This window comes from Notechis scutatus, chromosome Z (genome assembly GCF_049901735.1).
Source record: "Notechis scutatus isolate UNSWTSFEM ecotype Mainland chromosome Z, rNotScu1.2, whole genome shotgun sequence".
Taxonomy (NCBI): Eukaryota; Metazoa; Chordata; class Lepidosauria; order Squamata; family Elapidae; genus Notechis; species Notechis scutatus.
The window spans coordinates 4,998,102-5,019,201 of NC_142025.1; the positions used below are offsets into that span (position 1 = coordinate 4,998,102).

The 21,100-nt window shown below is 42.1% G+C and overlaps 1 protein-coding gene across 2 annotated transcripts in view; it reads right to left on the bottom strand.

Annotated features, from left to right (window-relative positions):
• LOC113419489 (mitogen-activated protein kinase kinase kinase 3-like) overlaps nt 1-21,100 on the bottom strand; it is a 95,325-nt gene that overhangs the window by 54,084 nt on the left and 20,141 nt on the right. For both annotated transcript variants that reach the window (XM_087946972.1, XM_087946971.1), the window contains exons 2-3: nt 14,295-14,379; nt 2,868-2,971 (exon numbers count right to left, since the gene is read on the bottom strand). In XM_087946972.1, the coding sequence (XP_087803098.1) occupies nt 2,868-2,971; nt 14,295-14,298 (108 nt within the window). In that variant the 5' untranslated portion in view covers nt 14,299-14,379. The remainder of the gene's footprint in view (nt 1-2,867; nt 2,972-14,294; nt 14,380-21,100) is intronic.

A 21,100-nucleotide genomic window follows, 5' to 3' on the forward strand; every position in this document is an offset into this window, starting at 1 on the left:
GGCCCAACGAGAAGGGGAAAGGAAAACCATTTTGTATCACGGTCCTTTTTGGACCAGCATTGAACAGAAGCCAGCTTCATTACCAGAGTACAGTTAGCTTTGAATATTTTGCTGAACTTTGGTGTGGCCTAGAGTTTCTGAGACAGAAAATTACCCCCGTGTCGGAAGCAATATGGTTTTTCTCCTTAGTATTTCCTTGGTTAAGCTGAAATTCTGGTCTATTTGTTTCTTCTTCGTTTTTTGTTTTTTTACTTTTTTATTGTTCTTTTGAATGGTGTGCAAATGTTGTTCTCCTCTATGTGCCTGATGATGGCTGTTTTGTCTGAGTGCCAGGCATTCTCTCGTTTTTTAGGGACCTGGCTTGGTCTACGATGCTGACAGTATCCCTGTGGAAACTTTGGTTAATTATACCTATGTGACATGAAGTTCAACATGTGTTCCAAAAGCTAATTGGCATTCATGCATGTGTTGTGCTAATCTTCTGCCTGTCATTTTTCTGTAATTTTATAAGTTGATTGATTTAAAAAACAACAACAAAGGAATAAAAGATATACAGACCAGAAAAATTTTGAAGAAGAAAATCAAGAAAAAGAAGAATGGAGTGGAGTGGAGTGGAGTGGAGTGGAGTGGAGTGGAGTGGAGTGGAATGGAATGGAATAGAATAGAATAGAATAGAATAGAATAGAATAGAATAGAATAGAATAGAATAGAATAGAATAGAATAGAATAGAATAGAATAGACAGGATGGAATGGAATGGAATGGAACGGAACGGAACAGAAAAGGATAGGATAGGATAGGATAGGATAGGATAGGATAGGATAGGATAGGATAGGATAGGATGGAATGGAATGGAATGGAATGGAATGGAATGGAATAGAATAGAATAGAATAGAATAGAATAGAATAGAATAGAATAGAATAGAATAGAATAGAATGGAATGGAATGGAACGGAATGGAACAGAAAAGAATAGGATAGGATAGGATAGAATAGAATAGAATAGAATAGAATAGAATAGAATAGAATAGAATAGAATAGAATAGAATAGACAGGATGGAATGGAATGGAACGGAACAGAAAAGAATAGGATAGGATAGGATAGGATAGGATAGGATAGGATAGGATAGAATAGAATAGAATAGAATAGAATAGAATAGAATAAGAATAAGAATAAGGACTGAGTAGAGTTGAAGAGAGTAGAACAGAGTAAAAGGGAAGGGAGAAGAATAAGAAAACTAATCTCTATTCCCCAACTTTTCTCAAGTTATCCCAAGATGGTGCTTGCCAAGTTCTGCCTGCTCCCACCCCCCTGCTGCATCAGTTTCCATAAAAATGCACTTCCATTGTCAATCAAAGCCTTATTGGCTCCTTGGACAGCACGACAGCTGTTAGCGACCTCGTGAATATGCTAAACATCTTGAATCATTTTTTCAGCACAGGCTGCTATAGGGTTGAATTCAACTCAGAGAGCTGTTACACCCTGGAGCGCAGCTACGTGTTTGTTTTTATCAACAAGCAGATGTTGTTATAGTGATGGGAAGAAAAGGATGGGGTTTTTGGTTTAGAACCTGCATTATTTCAATAAGTCAGCGTTTTTATTTTTTTATGCACCTTGGTCCTTGCTGACCACAGGGGTTAACAGCAGGATCTTATAAACCCAAGGGCACTCAGAGATGCAAATTAAAACCAACTGGATATAATCCCCAAATCAAATTGATTTTTCAGATTGGATTACTGGCTTGGATCAAATTAAAGCACTTTTCTCTTTTCTTGTTCTTCTCTTATGTAACTGTCTCGCGTCAAAATTGACCGTATGTTTCTCTAGTCAGCTATCTTTCCTTTTAAATCAACTTAATTCCATTTCAAAGGAAGATAAAACACAAAATAACAGAAATAAAAAAAATTGGGAGGGAGGGGAGGGGATCCAAAAATTTAAAAGTGAAAAGCTTTTCTTTCCTTGTCCCTTTCTAAATAGAGGATCACTATTTCAAATAGAGGATCACTTTTATAGACAATTTCTATTACCTACAAAAGCCTTAGTCAACTTTGGCTACTTTAAGATGGGTGGACTTCAACTCACAGAATTCTGGGAGTTGAAATCCACCCATCTTAAAATGGCAACATTCACCAAAATTGATCTACTAAACTGAAGTCCAACTATCTTAAAAGTGGCCAATGTTCATCAAAATTGATCAAAGAAGAGGGGGCAAACATATTCTCCAAAGCCCAAGAAGGCAGGACAAGAAACAATGGATGGAATGAATCAAGGAGAGAAGCAACCTGGAATTAAGGAGAAACTTCTTATCAGTGAGGACAATTAACCAGTGGAACAGCTTGCCACCAGAAGCTGTAGGCGCTCCACCCCTGGAGGTTTTTAAGAAGTGATTGGACAGCCACTTGTCTGAAATGGCATAAGGTTTCCTGCTTGAGCAGCAGGCTGGACTAGAAGACCTCCAGGGTCCCTTCCAGCTCTATTCTGATTCAGAACTAATGTCCACCCCTCTTAAAGTGGCCATGTTGACCAGAACTGAAATCTACAACCCTTAAAGCGGACCACATTCATTTACAACAATGAATATGTCTATTTCATATTCCACCCAGCTTTCGATAATGAGATGGGGCAGTATATAAATTTAATTAATAAATGAAATAAATATTCTGCTTTTTGGGCTGTAAGCCCCATGCTATCAACTTCCAACCCATTGTTTCTCAACCTTGGCCAAAAAGCTGGCTGGAGAATTCTGGGCAATGACATATTCAACCATCTTAAAAGCTGTCAAGGTTGAAAAAAAGCCCTTCTAATCCCTTTGACGTTGTGTAGGAATAGTGAGAACTCCAGAGCAGAATCTGAAGGACCAGTTCTAACCTGTTTGTTCGAATGATTCTTATTCCTGTTGCTGTCCAAAAATCCACCGCATTTGCCAAGGGCGGCAAGATCCTTCATAATAGAATTAAGAACTTCTTCCTCATCTGCCAAGAGAAAAAAGAAAAGAAAAATTAGATTCGACCCCTGAAACTTTGGGGCATCTCCTCAAGGCCCATATAATACACTGCACAAATAGATAGGTAGCCCTTGGCTTACAGAGGTTCAGTTAGTGACCATTCAGAGTTACAACAACACTGAAAAAAGTGACAGGACCATTTTTCACACTTATGACCAGACGCTTAGCAACAGAATCGTATTTATGACCACTGCGGTATCCCACATGGCTCCCTTTTGGGACCTTTTGACAAGAGGAAAGCCCGGTTCACTCACAGTCGCGTTACTAACTTTAAAACTGCAGTGATTCACTCAACAACTGCGGCAAGAAAGGTCGTAAAATGGGGTGAAGCTCATTTAACAACTGTCTTGCTTAGCAACAGAAGTTTGGGGCCGTAAGTTGAGGGCTACCTGTATGGCAGCCTTCTCTTGGCGGTGTAACCAAGATCTCGGAGAGGTACCCCATCCCTCGGTGGGGAAGAAAGGGAAAGGCACAGAGAGATAAAACAATAATACCCTCCCCTAAATTTGGATTACAATTTGCTTCCAGTGCTGGTGGAGAGCAATCAATATTTCCTCCCTACGGAAGTGCTAGCTATCGTTTAGAATGAAGTTGCCACAGAAAGAATAAAGTTGTACAGGAAAAAATAAATGTTTTCAGTCAGAACCTTCAGCTGCTTCAAACACCCAAATTGGGTGTGTGTGTGTGGTATTTATTTCCCTCCCCCACCCGAAAGAAAATATGAACAAGCAGTCCTCTTCTTACAACCGTTCATTGAGTGAGGGTTCGAAGGTACAACAGCACTGAAAAAAAGTGACTTAAGACGTTTGTCACATCCCCATGGTTCCTTGTAGAATCCGGAATCTGGCTTCCCCAAGGACTCTGCTTGCCAGAAGATCACAAAAGAAATGTCACGTGACTTCAGGAATCTGGAGCCGTCATAAATATGAGTCAGTTGCCAAGTGTTTGAATTTGGATCATGTGACCATGGGGGGGATGCTTCAATGGTCACAAGTGAGGAAAACGTCGTAAATCACTTCTTTCAGTGCTGCTATAACTTTAAACAGTCATAAAACGAATTGTTGCAAGTCGAGGACTATCTGTAGAAGAAGAGGGCCCAACACTCAGGATGAAAAAACCTCCGGTGATGGAATGTCCATAACTTCTGAAAACAAGCTGTTCCACTGATTAATTGTTCTTACGGTTAGGAAGTTACTCCTTAATTCCAGGTTGGTTCTCCCCTTGATTAGTTTCCATCCGTTGCTTCGTGTCTTGCTTTCTGATGGTTTGAAAAATAAGTTGACCCCCCCCCCTTCTTTGGGGCAACCCCTTAAGATATTGGACAATTGCTATCATGTCATCCCTACTCCTTCTTTTCCCCAGACTAACCACACTCAATTCCTACAACCATTCTTCGCAGGTTTTAGTCTCCAGGCCTTTAATCGTCTTAGTTGCTATTCCCTGCACTTTTTTCAAAGCCTCAACATTTTTTATTTTTATTTGGTAATGTGGTGACCAAAACTGGATGCAACATTTCAGGTGTGGCCATACTAAGGCTTTATAAAGCAGTATTAATACTTCATGTGATTTTGATTCAGATTATCAGAAAAATCTGCCACCTATGCAGCTAGGATGGAATAATGGATGGAAACTGAACAAGGAGAGATTTAACCTGGAGATAAGGAGAAACTTTCTGACAGTGAGAACAATCGACCAATGGAACAGAAGTTGCCCTCGGAAGTTGTGGGAACGCCATCACTTGAGACTTTCAAGGAGAGATTGGACTGCCATTTGTCAGAAATGGTGTAGGGTCTCCCACTTGGGTGGAGGGGGGTTGGATTAGATGACCTACAAGGTCCCTTCCAACTCTGATTATCTGTAATCTATGCATATTTAAGAAAACAGATACAAAATTCTTTTAAAAAGTATCTAAGTTAATGCCGTTATCTATTTAACATGGTGAAGCGGCAGGCCTGGCTGGAAATTTGTATTACTAAGTTTTGCAAGAGCACATTTTCCAGAGAGGAAAAGCGTATGATGTGCAGCTCGAAGAATGTGGAGTGGGCTGTGATCCAAAGAACTGAAATAATATCAGCTTTAAATGAGTCTACGCTGTTCTTCCTCAACTGTCCTCTGGACGGCTAAATAAGTTTTTATTATAGAGAAGGAATCACTTCCTTTAGTCCTCTCGATTTCCCAAAGCGTTTGCATTTTGGGAAGCCCTTTCTCCTGAACTTTGCAAACGAAAATAATTAGCAGTCTTGCATGGCTTCACTTTAAACAGCAAGTGGAACAAATCTTTTTCTGCAAAAAAAAAAAAAAAAAGTTAACATCTCAGGTGAGCTGCAAATTTGGATCAACAAACAATCTCTTTGGTTGCAAAGCTATCTATCCATCATGTAATAGTAGTTAATAGTGACTACTCAATAGTAGTAACTGTGAGAAGGATCTCGGAGTCCTAGTGGACAACCATTTAAATATGACCCAGCCGTGTGCAGCAGCTGCCAAAAAAAGTCAACACAGTTCTAGGCTGCATAAACAGAGGGATAGAATCAAGATCATGTGAAGTGTTAATACCGCTTTATAATGGAATACTGCAATCAGTTTTGGTCACCACAATGTAAGAAAGATGTTGAGACTCTAGAAAGAGTGCAGGGAAGAGCAACAAAGAGGATTAGGGGACTGGAGGCTAAAATATAAGAAGAAAGGTTGCAGGAACTGGGTGGGTATGTCTAGTCTAATGAAAAGAAGGACTAGGAGTGACATGATAGCAGTCTTCCAATATCTGAGGGGCTGCCCCAAAGAAGAGGAAGTCAAGCTATTCTCCAAAGCACCTGAGGGCAGGACAAGAAGCAATGGGTGGAAACTAATCCAGGAGAGAAGCAACCTAAAACTAAGGAGGAATTTCCTGAGAGTTAGAACAATTAATCAGTGGAACAACTTGCCTCCAGAAGTTGTGAATGCTCCAACACTGGAAGATTTTAAGAAGATGTTGGATAACCATTTGTCTGAAGAGGTGTAGGGTTTCCTGTCTAGGCAGGGGGTTGGACTAGAAGACCTCCAAGGTCCCTTCCAATTATTCTATTCTATTCCATTTTATTCTCTAAACTCGTTTATTAAAGGCCTTCTCCCGCAGATGGTATTTTTCCAATCAGGATTGATTGCAACTCTAGGAATCTTCCTTAAAAGATTCCATAGAAGGATGGGAATCGTGTTTCCTTCACAGTGGTTTTCAAACTAGACAACTTTAAGAGGTGTAGACTTCAACTGTGGAGTTCTGGGAGTTGAAGTCCACACCTCATAAAAGCAGGCTTAAAGCAAGATCTTGTAACTGTGGGGTGATGATCCTGTGTTTGTTTTTTTTAAACTCTTTTCAGAAATGCAATTTAGAATAAGCGGGGCTCAAAACGTTTCTCCTGTAGTCTTTCTTGGAGAACATCTGCGAAGTTTCTATAATAACCTGCAGCTTGTCCAAAATGTGAACCAATAAAATGAAAGTACTGAATAAGGTTTCTCCCAAACGACGATAGACATAAGTTGGAAGCCAGGTTTTGGAATAATCACCAGTGAATATTATGGACCAGTGTATCTTCACAACAGTAAATATGAAAGGAAACGATGAGGAGCCTATTCTCCAAAGCAGATGGAGGCAGAGCAAGAAGCAACAGATGGAAACTAACCAAGGAGAAAAGCAACCTAGAACTAAGGAGAAATTTCCAGACAGAACAATTTACCCATGGAACAAGCCTGCCTTCAGAAGTTGTGGGCACTCCATTCTGGGAGTTGAAGTCCACAAGTCTTAAAGTTGCCAAGTTTGGGGACCTCTGATCTCGGGTTGTGGGGAGCTGAACATAATTAGACAGGAAACCCAAATCTATTTAAAGTATTTTTTTTTTAAAATCCTAGAAAAAGATGGTGTCAATTCATTTTCCTTTTCTTGCCAGGAAAGCTACAGAAATAACCTCCATTTGCAACCAATAAAAAAAGGTGCAAATGGTCCTCGCTTAGCAACTCCCCCATTTAGTGACCAACTGCAGTTAACAGCGGTCATGAAAAATTACTTTGCAATCTTCCTCGCATTCATGACCCCTGCAGGTCTGTAAAACAAAAGGAAGCTGAAGTAAGGTCATAGCCCAGATTTTACTCAGCAACTGCTTTGCTTAACAGCCAAGTTCCTAGTCCCAATTGTGGTCACTAAACGAGGACTACTTGTACAAGAAGGTATGATTACTTGTCTTATACCACGCCAAGATCCCACCCAAAAACTGGACCAATCAGGATCCAAAAATAGGCAAATCGGAAACTTCCCTGGGCAAACACCAACTCAGGATTCACTTAACTGTGATAAAAATGGTTGTAAAATCAAGTCAGATCACATGATTATTCACTTAATGACCGCATTGCTTAGTGACTAAAATACCAGGCCTAACTATGGTTGTAAGTCAAGGACTATCTATAAATACATAAAATAAATTCTTCAGGCTCTCTTCATAATCTATCTGCCAGCTAAATATTTTAGGGCAGAATTGGCCAAATTAAATTGTGGCGTTAATTTAATCAACTTTAGAAAACAGGGTTAATACAGATGCTTAAAATAGGTCAGCAGGAAGATAGATGGCATCATTAATTCATTGCAAAAAAAATAATACTATTTTTTTAACCTCCACACCCACTGTCTGCGGCTTCAAAGTTTGGTTGAAGAAGAAGGGAATTTTACAAAACCACCCTCTGCAGAGGTGAGAGTGATTAGGAAATGTGGAACCCTTTCGGCTGCCTACTGTCCACGTTCATTCTGTCCACAAAATAGGACGGAAATTCTGTGTCCCCCACAACAGAATCTTTTGACATAATAAATATAAACATAACAAACTTTTGGTAAAACTGAGAACTGCCTGTAAAGCAGTCTGCAAAGAGTCAAACAATAAATATGCAAATTTCAAAATATTGCAATTGATCGATTGAAACAAAATGTATTAATTGAAAGGATTGGTTTTTGGAAGGAGATAGGTTTCTGGATCAGTTCTTACTCTAAAACTCAGTGGGTCTGTGGAGGTAGATTTCCTAGAAAGCCACCATTATATCATATAAATAAATATGTATTTTCCTTCGTGTCATCCACATTTGCTTCATACTAAGTAGAATTTTCCCATTGTTTATTTTTAACTCCTCAACTTCCCTTTTTATACTGTTCTTAAGAACTCGGCTGCTTCTCACACAAATATTTCTGAATTTAAAACGTTGAGATGGGAGGAGGGATTTTTTTTTTTTTATTAAAAAAAAGAGGAAATAAGAGGCTTTGAAAAACAGAAGAAAAATCAGAAAAACAATTGCCTGGATATCATATAGGCAAAACGTTTACTTTGGTTCAAGTTAAAAAAGAAAGAAAACTTATAAAAACCTGGGTTTACTTTTAATGTAAAAGAGAAATACAGTGAAAGGAATTAACTGGGTGATAATGAAGAGCTTGCCCTCAGAAGTTGTGGAAGCTTCATCACTGGACGCTTTCAAGAAGAGACTGGACTGCCATCTGTCAGAAATGGTGGAGGGCAGGGGTGGGATTCAATTTTTTTTAACTGGTTCTGTGGGCATGGCTTAGTGGTCATGTGACTGGCTGGGCGTGGCCAACTCAATGTCACTCAAATCGAGGCACGCATCTCCTCACCTGGCCTCTCGTGACTGTGGGGATGCTGCAACAGTTGTAAGTGTGAAAAATGGTCATAAGTCACTTTTTTCAATGGTCACTCCACACAAGCAAAGTACCAGAAAAGGAGGGGGGGAAAACTCCAGAGAGGTTCCAGAGAAAAGGAAGTCTAGTCCTGCCAAGAATGTAATAAGGGTTAATGGAGAGGCAGTTTCTGTAAGCAACACCAGAATGTTTCCTTCCTGCCTTCCTTACAGGATTAGGCCAGTAATTTCTTCAAACAACCGGTTCTCCGAACTGCTTAGAATGTTAACAACCGGTTCTAGCAAATAGGTGAGAACCGGTAGAATCCCACCCCTGGTGTAGGGCTGTGATGGCGAACCTATGGCACATGTGCCGGAGGTGGCACACAGAGCCCGCTCTTTGGGCACTTGAGCTATCACCCTAGCTCACCTCCGCTACACATGCATGCGCACCTCCCGCCGGCTAGCTGGTCTTCGGTCTCTGCTGCGCATATGCAGGGGGCAAGGCGTGTGCAGGGATTGCGCATGCATGTGGGGCGCACACACAGGGGTTGCACGTGCATGCATGGGAGGCGGGGTGCACACATGGGATGGTCACGCACACATGCTTGGATATGGGGTGCATGTGCAGGTCATGCGTGTACGCACAAGGGTCGCAGGGGGTCACATGTGCATGCATGGGGTGGGGCGCATGCGGGGGGTGCGCGTCTGTTGTATTTGGGGGGGCGTGCTTTAGGCATTTAGTGCCAAAAAGGTTAACCATCACTGGCGTAGGGTCTCTTGCTTGGGTGGGGAGTTGGACTAGACGACCTCCAAGGGCCCTTCCAACTCTGTTAACCTGTTAACATTTCTCTATTTTGCAGAAATTTATATATTTAAAAATCGTATATATGGAATTATAGAGGTGGAAGGGACCTTGGAGGTCTTCTAGTCCAACCCCCTGGCCAAGTCAGGAGTCCTTATAATATCCCAAACAAATGGATGTCCAATCTCTTTGAAAAACCTCCAGTGCCAGAGCTCCCACAATTCTGGAAAGCAAACTGTTACAGTGATTAATGGCTCTCCCTGTCAGGAAATCTCTGCTTATTTTTAAATTGTATTGCTTTTTAACAATCTTTACTTCTTACCCTGCCCTGAGGGAAAACCGTAAAGAGTTAAATTGATGCCCTTTTCCCCTAAGCCCTTCAAGTACAGATAGTCCTCAACTTACGACCACAATTGAGCCCGAAATTTCTATTGCTAAGCGATTAAGCGACTTTTGCCTCTCTCTTTTACGGCCTGTCTTGCCAGTTGTTGCCAAATGGTTCACTGCGGTGGGTAAGTTTATATAAACCGGTCGTTGAGTGAATCTGGCTTTCTCGTGCTTGTCAGAAGATCGCAAAAGGGGATCACATGACCTTGGGTCACAGCAACCATCATAAGTACGAAGCGGCTGCCAAGCATCTGAATTCTGATCACACGGGGATGTCACAATGATTCACTTTTTTTCAGTATCATTGCAACTTTGGTCACTAAGTGAACTGTTGTAAGCCGAAGACTACCCGTATTGGAAGACTGTTCTCATATCTCCTCTGAGCCTTCTCTTCGTTAAAGGTTCCCCTCACACATACGTGCTAGTCGTTTAGATTAATGGTGCTCATCTCTATTACAAAGCTGAAGAGTCAGCACTGTCCAAAGACGTCTCCGTGGTCATGTGGCCGGCGTGACTAAACGCCTTTGAAGGTGCATGGAACGCTGTTCCCTTCCCATCAAAGGGGTCCCTATTTTTCTACTTGCATTTTTTACATGCTTTCGAACTGCTAGCTTGGCAGGAGCTGGGACCAGGAACGGGAGCTCCCTCCGTGACGTGGCGCTAGGGATTCGAACCGCCGAACTGCCGACCTTTCTGATCGACAAGCACAGCGTCTTGGCCACTGAGCCACCGCGTCCCTTCCACTCTCTTTGTTAGGATGAACATAACTACCTCCCTTAACTGTTCGTCGTTTGCTTTAGCCTCCGGACCTTTCATCATCTTTGTTGCTCCCCTCCGCGTTCTTTCTAGGGCATCGTTTTTATATTGTAGTATCCAGAACCGGTTTTGGTATTCCAAGCGTGGCTTCGGCAGGATAGCACGGAGTGGTACTCATCCTTCCCAGGCTGTTGAGGTTATATCCCTCTGTTGATGCATCCCAGGATTGCCTTGGCCCTGTTGGCAGCGGGAGCACGTGGCTGGTTCATGCTTAGGTGGAGTCCACCAGGGCAACTAGAACCCATACGTAGTTACTACTAGTATGTACCACCAAACTCTTTAAGGACTCGTGGCTGTCCTAGCCTTAGGCAAACGTCAATTGGCCAGAGAAATAAGTGTATAAATTTCATGCCAGTGAAGTTCAGACTGGGCTACTTTTAAGTGGTAAAATATAAGTTTGCTAGAAGAGAAGAGAGTGTAAAATGAGCAATGTATGCTGGATCAGAGATCTGTTCCTATCTGGTTCAGCCATCGATTTTTTTAGTGGCCAATCCGCTATACAAGGAAGCACCTGAAGAGGAGGGGAGGTGGAAGAGTGGGAGGAAGAGAAAAAGGAGTAGAGGGAAAGGAGGAGGAAGAGGAAGAGGAGGAGGAAGAAGAGGAGGAAGAGAAGGAGGAAAAGGAAGAAGGGGAAGAGGAGGAGAAGAGGAAGAGAAGAAGGAGAAGGGGAGAAGGAGTAGGACAAGTAAAACAAGAGGAGGCAAAGGAGGAAGAGGAGGAGGAGGAAAAGAAGAAGGGGAGGATGAGAAGAGGAGGAGGAGGAGGAAGAACAAGAGGAGGAGAAGGAGGAAGAGGAGAAGGAAGAAGTGGAGGAGGAGGAAGAAGAAGGTGAGAAGGAGGAGGATGAGACGAGGAGGAGGAGGAAGAGGAAGAGGAGGAAGAGGAGGAGAAGGAAGAAGTGGAGGAGGAGGAAGAAGAGGAGGAAGAGGAGGAGGAGGAAGGAGAAGGTGAGAAGGATGAGATGAGGAGGAGGAAGAACAAGGAGGAAGAGGAGAAGGAAGAAGTGGAGGAGGAGGAAGAAGAAGAAGAGGAGGAAGAGGAGGAGGAGGAAGGAGAAGGTGAGGAGGAGGATGAGATGAGGAGGAGGAAGAACAAGAGGAGGAAGAGGAAGAGGAGGAGAAGGAAGAAGTGGAGGAGGAGGAAGAGAAGAGGAGAAGAAGGAAGAAGGGGGGAGGTGGAAAAGAGGAGGAGAAAGAAGGGGGGAGAAGGAGAAACAGAGAATCCCTGCAGTTGTTTAGTGAGTCACACAGTTGTTAGGTGAATGTGGCTTCCCCCATTGACTTTGCTTGTCAGAAGGTCACAAAAGGGGACCACGTGACACCCCCTCACCTGGGACACCGCAACAGTCATAAATGTCAAGCAACTGAATGTGAACCAAGTGACTATGGGGAAGCTACAAGAGTGTGAAAAATGATTAAGTCGCTTTTTCCGATGCCATTGTAACTTTGAACCGTCACTAAATGAACTGTTGTCAGTCAAGGACTACGTATACTTCTAAAGATGGTGAAACCATCTGATGGGATTGGATAGGCTGCATATTGGGAACCCAAGAGCTGCCACCAACCTCAGGAAAATAGGAATAGATTGTAATGGAAGATTAGAATAGACATCTAATTAGGGTATTCGACTTATGACCAACAGCTGACCCCAAAATTTATCTTATTAAGGGAAACATTTGTTAAGTGAGTTTTGCCCCATTTTACGACCTTTCTTGCTGCAGTTGTTAAATGAGTCATTGCAGTTGTTGTGTTAGTCACACGGTTGTTAAGTGAATCTGGCTTCCCCCATTGACTTTGCTTGTCGGAGGGTCGCAAAAGGGGATCACATGCCCCTGGGACACCGCAAGCATCATAAATGTGAGTCAATTGCCAATCATTTCTGGTACATTTTTCTCCAACACATTTTGCTTTATTATTAGTTTATAAAATACAAAAATACGAAATAAAATTGTAAGGGAGGGAAAGGGGAAGGAGGAAAATGTGTGGCAAAGGGAAAATAGCAAGAAAAGGCATTGATTTCCGACTCTCTTTGGTGCAATTGATAATAGTATCCTAAACTTTTTACTTTCACATAATAATATAAACTAGCCATTTCTATAACAATAAGCCCATTAATCGGTAAAACCCAAAATCAAAGTTTCATTTTTTTTCCTCACCACAAGCACAAAGCCCAGAAATGGTTTCCAAGTAATGGGGAGATCAACGTGTCCTTCTGTTTTTGTGTGTAGGGTAGTTTTGCTACTATTAACATATATATAACGTCAAAGTTCCCATTTTCCCCCCAAGTCTTTTGGAAGAAAAGTTTCTGGTTTTATCTTATTCACTTTGAGATTGTCTGTGGAGACTCTCAATCCTCCAGGTCCTGCCTGTCCCAAAGGTGCTTTTTTTTTCCAAGAGGCAACTGGTTTTTCTTTCAAGATGTTTCGCTTCTCATCCTAGAAGCTTCTTTAGGTCAAAGAAGTAGCTACTTGGAGGAGAAGCAAAACATCTTCAAAGAAAAAACAGAAAGTCTGTATTAAGATGTTAATTCCCAAGTGTCTGATTTTTTTTTTTTTGAAAAAAGGTTTTTTAATTTTATTTTTACAAGCATTCTATCTTTTCTTTAAACAGATATGTCGGGTACACGTATCTTGTGCCAAGTATTTATGGTTAATTCAATTTCCTTACCATAAGAACAATAATTACAATGCATTCTTATTTTGTACTACTATACATAATACTTCTTATCGTTATAGCCATCCCCTTCTTAACTCCTTCCCCTCTATATTCATATATATTCTATATAGATATCTTAAATGTTTATATGTTTGATTTCTAAGTTTCATATTTCTTTACCAAGCATTGATAGAATACTTCCCATATCATGTAATACTCAGTTTATTTTTTTTCTTTAATTGCCAGTGTTATTCTATTCATTTCTGCACATTCTAGTATTTTCCTAATCATGTCCTCTTGCGTCTGAATTTTGATCATGTGACCAGGGGAATGCTGCAAGTGTGAAAAACAGTCATAAGTCAATGTTTTTGGTGCTGTTGTAACTTTGAATGGTCACTAAACGGAGTATAAGTTGAGGATCAACTGTGGATATGGACATCAGTCAGCAGTGGAAGACAACTGATAGGAGAACTAACACAATTCTAGGCTAGATGAGAAGACGCATTGTATCAAAGACACACAACATCATTATTACCAGAGGTGAATATTCAGCAGGTTCTGACCAGTTCTGGAGAACCGGTAGCGGAAATTTTGAGTAGTTCGGAGAACCGGCTAATCCCACCTCTGACTGGCCCCGTCCCCATCTCTTCTCTGCCTCCCATTGAGTCCCAGCTGATTGGCTGGGTCTTCCTTTGTTGCCCTGCACAGGAGAACGGAGCTGGAAAGCAGGTCAGTGGGGACTGGGGAGGGAATGGAGATTTTGCAGTATCCTTCCCCTGCCACACCCAAGCCAAGCCATGCCCACCAAGCCACACCCACAGAACCAGTAGTAAAAAAATTTGAATCCCACCACTGCTTATTGCTCTTTGTTAATTGCTCTTCTTGTATATGCTTATACTTCATCAGTTCCACAGGAACTGAAAGACAACCCATTCTACACCACCCAATAATACAGGATCAACCCCCAAAAAGAAAAAGACACTCACCCATGGTTGTATCGTCATTAGGTCTGTGTCCCGCTCTTGACTTGGTGCACTTGCACTGTTAAGACCTTCAGTAATAATAGCTGCCCTGCCAAAAAAAAAAAAAAAAGAAAAGTTAATAGGAAGGTATATCTTGCCTTGGTGGCACCAATTAGCTGGCTTTGGCTGATCTCTGAAGCTAAGCAGGGTCAGCCTGGGTCAGGTCTTGGATGGGAAGTCATTTTTGGAATCCGGGAATTAAGAGATGTTGAAAAACATCCTGGAACAAACCATTGGGGATCACTTTGTAACACACTCAGAAAATGATATGGATGAATCAGGAGCTCAAATTGCCTTCAAGGCAACTCCTACTTTGAGATTCTAATCAAAATTTGGATTTAGCATTTTTTTTTAAAAAAAGCATCCTACCTCCAACATTCCCAGAGAAAGTCTTTCTTTTTCCAACAGTCACGGCAAATGTACAGGTGGAACTCAAACATTCGTTTAGCAAAGTTGCAACGGCACTGAAAGGAGGACTTACAACCAGTCCTCACACGTATGACTTTCACAATATCTCCAAGGTCACCTGATCAAAAATTTGGTCACTTGGCAACTGGGATATATTTATAACATCCCAAACCTGAAAGCCGGCTGGATGACTTTGGGCCGATCACCGGGAGACGGGGAGTTCTAGCGCCACCTTGGTCATGAAAGTTGGTTAGGTGACTTTACTCCAATCACCAGGAGATGGTGAGTTCTTTCCTCAAAATAAAACTAGCCAGCATTAGCATGTATCTTTTAAAAGGATGACTAACAGAATGGGCTCACCCCTAAGAAAGGTAGAGGGCTGACTCTGGACCAATCACCAGAGACGGTGAGTTCTAGTCCCGCCTTAGGCATGAAAACTAGCTGGGCGACTTTGGGCCAGTCATTCTTTCTCACCCACCTCAGAGGACTAGTGTCAAGAAAATAGGAGGAGAAGGAAGTATTAGAGTCTTGAGCTATTTATTAAAAAGAAAATAATGGTAGGGTTTTAAAAAGTTTTAGAACAAACCCGCTTCCCAGCAAATGCCAAGCCAACCAGCTATCAAATTCTTGGCTCAACAGCCATCCTAGCCCAATGATTGGGCGAAGAATCATATGAAAACAAAGAGTCACGTGGGAAAGAATATATGGTATTTTAGAAAAAAAAATTCCTCCAGGCTTACTTTCAGCAAATTTCTGGGACGCCTGACAGACAAAGCGTGGGATGTTTGGTGTGTTTGTGTCTGTTCTGCATGAATGTGTGTGTTGATGAATGAATGCGTTCTTTTTTTTTTTTTAATGCAATACAGAACTGTTTGAAAATATTATTTTTGGGGAGAAATTTGGGATAGCAGCTGGACTACCCCTAGAAAGGAAAAAACAAACCCAATTGTGGTTTCTTATATCCTGAAAAATCAAACTGGAACAAGAATAGAAAGGGAAAACACAAGCTTAAATCATGCTATCAATACCGGTAGTCCTTGACTTACGACCACTTACAAATTTATGTTAAATGAGACGTTAAGTGAGTTTTGCCCCACTTTACAACCTTTTTTTACCACAGTTGTTAAGTGAATCACTGCAGTTGATAAGTTAGTAACACCGTTGTGAAGGGAATCTGGCTTCCCCATTGAGTTTGCTTGTCAGAAGGTCGCAAAAGGGGATTGTACGATCTTGGGATACAGCAGTGGTCGTAAGTATGAAGCACTTACCAAACGGCTGAATTTTGATCACGTGACTGGAGATGTCACAATGGTTGTAAGTGTGAAAATGAGTCACAAGTCATTTTTTTTCAATGTAGCTGTAACTTTGAACGGTCACTAAATGAACTGTTGTAAGTCGAGGACTATCTGTATTTACGACAGCTGCAGTAGCCCAGGGCCACGTGTTCATCATCTGTGACCACCCCCACCCTCAAGCTGGCTTCCAACAAGGAAAGCCAGGGCAAAATGTCATAAAATAGGGCATGACTCATTTAACAATCATTTCACTCAGCAATGGAAGTTCAGGTCCCAATTGCCCCCCAACAATCTGGGTCCTCATTTTACCGACCTCGGAAGGATGGAAGGCTGAGTCAACCTTGAACTGGTCAGGATCGAACTGCTGACAGTAGGCAGAGTTAACCTGCAACACTGCACTCTAACCACTGCGCCACCATAATCCATAAAGGTCTATAATATTATATGTTATGAAGTTGGTAATGCCTTACGATTGATTAGAGATAAACCTTCTCTAGGATGATCTATTCTCCATCAGATCCTTCAGATCTTCTAACAGTGAACACATGATCTCTGCAACAGACTCCGTCTGCTTTGTTCCTCATCATCTTCGTTTCCCTTTTGTCTTCCCCAGTTATAACTTTGAACAGTCACTAAATGAATGTAATAGTAAGACTTGCAATTTTGCATCCAGTTTTGATCGCCACAGTGTAAAAAAGATGTTGAGATGCTAGAAAAAGTTCAGAGAAGAGCAACCAAGATGATTAGGGGACCGGAGGCTAAAACATATGAAGAACGGTTAAAGGGACTGGGTATGTCTAGTTTAGTGAAAAGGAGGATTTGGGGTTATATGTATATGCCACCAATATCCAAGTTGGGATATTTGGTTTCTGTCCTACCATCAGAAAAGGGAAAGAGAGACGTTGGAAGTTGCTGAATCAAAACCAAAAGTGGGCTTGGAACAAATGATCTTAAACCAGGGGTGTCAAACTCGCAGGCTGCAGGCTGGATGCGTCACGTGCTGGCCCTGCCCCCACCCGGTTTAGGTAAAGGTAAGGGTTCACCTTGCACATATGTGCTAGTCGTTTCCAGCTCTAGGGGGTGGTGCTCATCTTCATTACAAAGCCAAAGAGCCAGCGCTGTCTGAAGACATCTCCATGGTCATGTGGCTGGCATGACTAAACGTTGAGGGCGCACACAACGCTGTTCCCTTCCCCCAAAGTGGTCCCTATTTTTCTACTTGCATTCTTACATGCTTTCGAACTGCTAGGTTGGCAGACAAGTAACAGGAGCTCATTCCGTTACGCAGTGCTGGGGATTCGAACTGGCAAACTGCCGACCTTTCTGATCAACAAGCTCAGTGTCTTGTCCACTAAGCCACCGTGTTTTAACAAAGGGGGGGGGGTGAGTCCCAATACGTCACATGATGCTGCTGTGACGACCCAAGTTTGACACCCCTGTCCTAAATCCTTCTGGATATTTCACAATAGGGGGAACAACACTTGGTTGGAAAAAAAATATCACACATTGAAGCATTGCATTCTGCCTTAATTACATTGGATGATGTTTCATCCATCTAGCTCAGAATTCATTTTACTTTGGACAACAGAAACCCTTCTCTGTTTCTTAAGCCAAAAGGATGTAGAACAGGAGTTGCCAACCCCAGGCCGTAGTCACTACTGAGCCACAGCTTGCTCAAAAATGGGCAATGGGGAAGTGTGCATTAAGTTCCCCTCACGTGAGTAGAGGGCACTTCTATGTGAAGCTACAGAGCAGAGGGCACTAGCTCGGCAGTGAAGCTTTGTGCTTGATTGCAAGCACCTTCTACTCACACGTGAAGCTCCAGTTCGATCAGCGTAGGGAGCGTGCGTTGCTCACACAATCAGAGCTGTGCGTGCACCTGCCATTCACACACTCTCACACACAAACACATTGGCTGTGCCACCAAGCTGGAAACGCTGCGGACTGCTGATGTAGATGACTAGGGTGAGCCCAAAGGAGTCGTCAAACGTGTCATAAGTCATGAGTCCCTGCGTGCCCACAAGAGATATAAGTCCAGCCCACCTTGAATTCCTTTCTTATCTCCCGCTCATTTCCCTTGACTGTTAGTTGATCAGATTCTTCTAGAGAGCTTACATTTGCAATAAATCTGTATACGCATTTGAACTGCCTGAATCTCCTGATTTCCCTGGCGTTTGACAGAGGATTCTCACATCATTTTTTTTTAAATTAATTAACTAATTTATTTATTAATTAAATTCCACTGCCCACCCTACCTAGGTGGACAATTGACAAGAGAATGGAAAAGCCATATCAATGTAGGTAGTCCTCAATTTACAACCACAGCTGAGCCCAAAATTTTTGTTGTTAAGTGTGACAATTGTTAAAGTGACAGTTGTTCCATTTTACGACCTTTCTTGCCACAGTCACTGCAGTTAAATTAGTAGCATGGTTGTAAAGTGAATCTGGCTTCACTTGGCTTGTCAGAACATCGCAAAAGGGGATCATGTGGCCATGGGACACTTCAACTGTCATAACTGGCTGGGGAATTCTGGGAGTTGAAGTCCATACGTCTTAAAACAAGCAGGCTGGGGAATTCTGGGAGTTGAAGTCCACACGTCTTAAAACAAGCAGGCTAGGGAATTCTGGGAGTTGAAGTCCACACATCTTAAAACAAGCAGCTGGGGAATTCTGGGAGTTGAAGTCGATCCATCTTAAACTTGCTAAGGATGAGAAACACTGGCCTATACTATGCACAAGAGATTCTACAAGACCGGGCATCTTTTTACAACTCTTCCCCCACCCCCTCTTTCTCAGCCTTCAAATGTGGAGATGTTTCTGAGGGGTTCTGCCACACAATCTCAGCACATTCTTGTTCCGTGTGAAGCGGCGGCTACTTCATGCCGTGCCCAGCCCACCCCCCACCCCGAACAACACAGGAAATTTTGAAAAGCTACAACTGAGTCAGCTCCTTGAAGAGAAATCCCTGTGAGAAAATTCAGCGTAGGCGAAAAGTCGAGTCAGACGAGGCACTCCTGCAAACCCTCTAGGCCAGAGGCCTACCCCTGAGCTAGATTTGGCCCACCAAGGCCTTTGATTAAAGTATAAACTTGACAGACATTTGTTTGGCAGCTTCACACGGACCATCTTGCCTGCATTCCCTTCCTCCTTAACAGATTAACAGAGTTGGAAGGGACCTTGGAGGTCTTCTAGTCCAACCCCCTGCTCAGGCAGGAAACCCTACATACCATTTCAGACAAATGGCTGTCCAATCTCTTCTTTAAAACTTCCAGTGTTGGGGCACCCACAATTTCTGGAGCCCATTCGTCCTGCTGATTAATTGTCCTGACTGATTAATAATGAAACGTATTAAAACTCTTCCAAAAAGAAGGAATGGTTAAAAAAATGGCAAGAAAACAATATGTGAATGCTGCTGAAAAGAAAGAGGAAACACTCGTGTTCTGGAGTGCTGCAGAAGTGACTCAAAGGGAATGGGAAGTATGAAAATTAGTGCTTCGTGGAACAAGGAAGTGAAAGTGACTGAGGATAAGTCCAGAATACATGTTAGAAAATGATTGCTGCAGAAAGCAATAACAATAACAACAACTTGAGGGAAGATATCATATCCAGGTAGACCTCGCTTAATGAGGTCCCTGTTTAGCAGTCATCTGAACACACAAGAGCTGAAAAAGTAACTTTAAGGCTGGTTCTCAGACTTATGACTTACAGATAGCCATAGCAACAGCACTTAGACTTATATACCGCTTTACAGTGCTTTATCTCTAAGTGGTTGACAGAGTCAGCCTTTCCCCCCCCCCAACAATTTGGGTCCTCATTTACCAACCTCGGAAGGACGGAAGTCTGAGTCAACCTTGAGCCGGACATGTGATCAATATTTGGACCTTTCAAAACCAGTGGGCATTTGCTGATGTGACCCATTGTCACATCAGCAACATTTCTGACAATCAAAATCAATAAAGACACAGCAGTAAAATCACAAATCATGGTCACATGATTTAACCCCACAACACCTGCAGGTGATTCACATAACGACTGTGGTAGAAGTGAAGCTGTAAGTCCAGCGCAGTCATGACATGTTTCGCTTAATGACCATGGATTATTTGCTTAAGAAGCACAGCAGAAGTCAAACTGCTGCGATCAGTGGGTAACCTAAAGGGGTGAGGGGGGGAATCTCCAAATATTTCTCGATTTTGCTTGCAGGAAGTCCTCACTTAATGACCATTAGAACTGTCGACAGAGTTGAAAAGTGACTCACCCTTACAACCTCCCTGTGGCTGTATAATTGTAATCAGGCCCTTGGCAACCATTGCACATTTATAATAGTTCTATAGTTGTGTGATCGTTAGTTGTGACCTTCCAAGCTAGTTTCCAATAAGCAAAGTCAGTGGGGAAGCCAGCAGGAAATTGCAAATTGTGGTCACATGATATCTTGTTTAATAACTGCAACACCTAACGATACATTTTCTGGTCTATAGTGGTCATAATATAAATTGGGACAAGAAGAAACTTGGGACAGCTTGCAGGATTCTATTATTCTACTTTATTATAGCTGTGGCCTGCCTCAAAGGACTAATGGTATTAAATAAGGGTTTGTGTTAACAGCAATATGGTGAGGAATGAATGAGTATGAAAATAATGTGGGTCTCTAGTAAAATACAGAAGAATTACATTGAGGTGGTTTAATCATAGAAAGAGAATTAATGAGGGACAAATTTAAAAATAAATATAAAAGATGGTGAATGGGTCAGAAATAAGGGGTAGATTGAACTTGTGAATAGAAATAGAAAAGAAGAGAATAAGAGAGTTGGAAGGGACCTTGGAGGTCTTCTAGTCCAACCCCCTGCTTAGGCAGGAAATCCTATACCATTCCAGACAAATGATTGTCCAATCTCTTCTTAAAAATAAATATAAAAGAAGGTGAATGGGTCAGAAGTAAGGGGTAGATTGAACTTGCGAATAGAAATAGAAATAAATAGGGATAGATAGGGATAGGATAGGTTGGAGTGGTGGGGTGGAGTGGAATGGAATGGAATAGGACACGACAGGACTAGGACTAAGATGGAATGG